Genomic DNA, 2,429 nt, shown 5'->3' with positions numbered 1-2,429 from the left:
GCACGTACGTCCAGCGCGCGGTGCCGACAATGCCGCGCTCGGTGTTGAAGCAGCCCACGAGTGGCGTGTCGCAACTATAGTACGCCGCATCGAAGGTCGACGTGTTGCAGTAGCCGGCACAGCCCAACGGCGAGTCGCGAATCGTGTGCAGAAAGTTGAACGTTTCGTCCGATTTCACAAGCGACTGACACTGCGACTCGCAGAGGTTGTTGCTGAGGTAGACGGGGCAGCGCGGGTCAACGCAGAGCGGCGTCATGACGGCGACGATGTACCACTGCGCGTACAGCATGACAAAGCCAAAGAGGAGCACGCAGCTGACAAGCGAAAAGATGAAGAACGAAATGTACTTGGGGTACCGGCGCCGGTTGTCGTAGACCTTGACATCCACGTAGTCGGGCGCGTCCCCTTCGTTGGCCACGTTGATGGTCTCGACGACAAAGTCCTTGAATTCGGGGTTGGGGTACTCGACCTCTTTGGCTTGGAGCAGGTCCCACTCGACGAGGAGCGAGTACTGGTAGCGCGTCCAGCGCTTGAGCACACTTGGCGCCCAGACGAGCGCGACGAGAAGGCCGTAGATGCCCATCGCCTGCATGTACGACGTGTAGTCAATGTGGCGCCAGAGCACCCAGAGGAGAACGCCGACGATGCACGGGGTGCTCAAGGACGCGCAGTAGAGGCGAATGAACGCCGTGTAAAACGCAATGCGTAGGCCAAAGTGGTCTTTCGTGCGCAATAAAAACAGCTGCCGCGTCGACGCCGAGAGGGCCTCCTTGTACCACGACGACGTGATAAAGTCCGACATGCTAGTAGTGTACTTTGTGAGCCACATGCGATAGTACGATAAGGGTGATAATGTGGTGACTACCTCGGGTCGTGGAGCGGGAAGACGTCGTGGATGATGGGGTCTTGGTTGTTTTCAATGCCGCGCAGACCCGCGCCCGGCGGCTTGTCGGTCGACGGGCGTGTCAAGATAGAGGCAAACGCAGAGAGCCGATCGGCGGCGGTGAGGGCCTCGGCGTTCGCCCCATACTCGTCCCCGAGCGATTTGGCCTACAACAATGGTTCAGGACGAGGCACGTATTGCTATGCGTACGTCTTCTTCCGAGTGGTACTCGATGATGCGCTCCATCTTCATGAGCTTGTCTTCGCGGGCGAGGAGCCATAGTGGCGCGCTCAGTAGCAAAATGATCTTGTCGGTCGAATTGCGCGAGTTGGCCATGACGGTCACGTGGATACCGGCTTGGAGAATGCTCGAGAGGATCGTCTCTTGCTGCTTGTATTCGGTATCAGTAATGTCTTCGGCGTTTTTGAGAATGAGCACAAATTCGTACTCGAGGCGCGGCTGCAAATTCAGCATGTGGATCACCAGCGTCGGCAGCCAGAGACATTCGAGCTCCGGCGACACTAGTCCCGTCACATCAGTATATGCGATCAAAGGAGCTGGCGGGCGTACCAGCCGTGATGCTCGTCTCGATGTTCTCTACGTCCTTGTCGATCGTGGGCGAAACGTCCATGCCAAAGGTTTCCTGGTACATGAGCATCTCGGGCTCAATCGCCATGTCCATGGAGCCTTCGCTCAGCACGCAGCGCGACGCCTTGCCCGATAAGATGATGTACAGGCCATCTACATGCACGAGTATAAGAGTCCATGGAAGCCCAATGACGGCGCCTTGGTCGTACCCGCCTTGTCCTCGCTGAGCAAGACCACGTCATCCCGTCGAAAGGTGCGAAGTTCCGTGAGGCGTGCGAGCTGCGAGAGTTCGCGGTCCGTGAGGCAAGCAAACTCTTCGACGCCACTAAGAAATTTCTTGGTCGAGAGGATTTTGGCGTCCGAATCGTCGGTCGCCGTCGCAGCGTCAACGTCTGAGCAGCAAAGAACGGACCGGACCCACTCGTAGACGTCGGCGCGTGAGAGGCCGCAGATGCGCCGATGCTGCCGCCGCTTCTGGGCCCGCGCAACGCGAATGGACTCTCCAATGTGCACGCGGATCTTGGCACGCATGTCGTCGAGCTCCGCATCGGTGACCGTCGCCTTCGTCGCTGCGAGCGCCGGTAGCCGCGCCTCGTCGGCCGCCTTGGGCTCGGCACTATCCGGCACCGGCATCACGACGCTACTTGCGTTCATGCTGCGAAACCCACGAGTCGACCGCCGCTTCGAGAGGATCTGAGATTACTCGTAACGACCGAGTCTAATTTCGGCTCGCACAATTTGGATCCAACTTCTGTGAAACGAACCCAATCAAATTCATTTACGTGAACACTCTGTGACAGAGACGCTTGAAGTCGTGGGTCCCTTCGACTAGATGGAACTCTTGGTTACACCAGCCCACAGGGGTTAATATGCTGAATATGCTGTCTGTGCCACCTGCAGTACTCGTACCCCGTATGGGATTGGAAAAATGAACTCGGCATCTGCGTCGGCATTGGCT

The 2,429-nt window shown here is 57.9% G+C and overlaps 1 protein-coding gene across 1 annotated transcript; it reads right to left on the bottom strand.

Annotated features, from left to right (window-relative positions):
• Nucleotides 1-8: 8 nt before the first annotated feature.
• On the bottom strand, nucleotides 9-2,125 carry SPRG_18318 (hypothetical protein; the record flags this gene model as incomplete). The annotated part of the gene is made up of 5 exons (XM_012357756.1): nucleotides 9-803; nucleotides 866-1,050; nucleotides 1,094-1,404; nucleotides 1,454-1,624; nucleotides 1,681-2,125. Coding segments are annotated over 5 exons (1,907 nt in total), but the record flags the coding sequence as incomplete, so codon positions are not given.
• Nucleotides 2,126-2,429: the final 304 nt, after the last annotated feature.

The sequence above is a fragment of the Saprolegnia parasitica genome (assembly GCF_000151545.1).
Source record: "Saprolegnia parasitica CBS 223.65 unplaced genomic scaffold supercont2.1118, whole genome shotgun sequence".
Classification (NCBI taxonomy): domain Eukaryota; phylum Oomycota; class Saprolegniomycetes; order Saprolegniales; family Saprolegniaceae; genus Saprolegnia; species Saprolegnia parasitica.
This window is presented reverse-complemented; position numbering and strand designations above follow the sequence as displayed.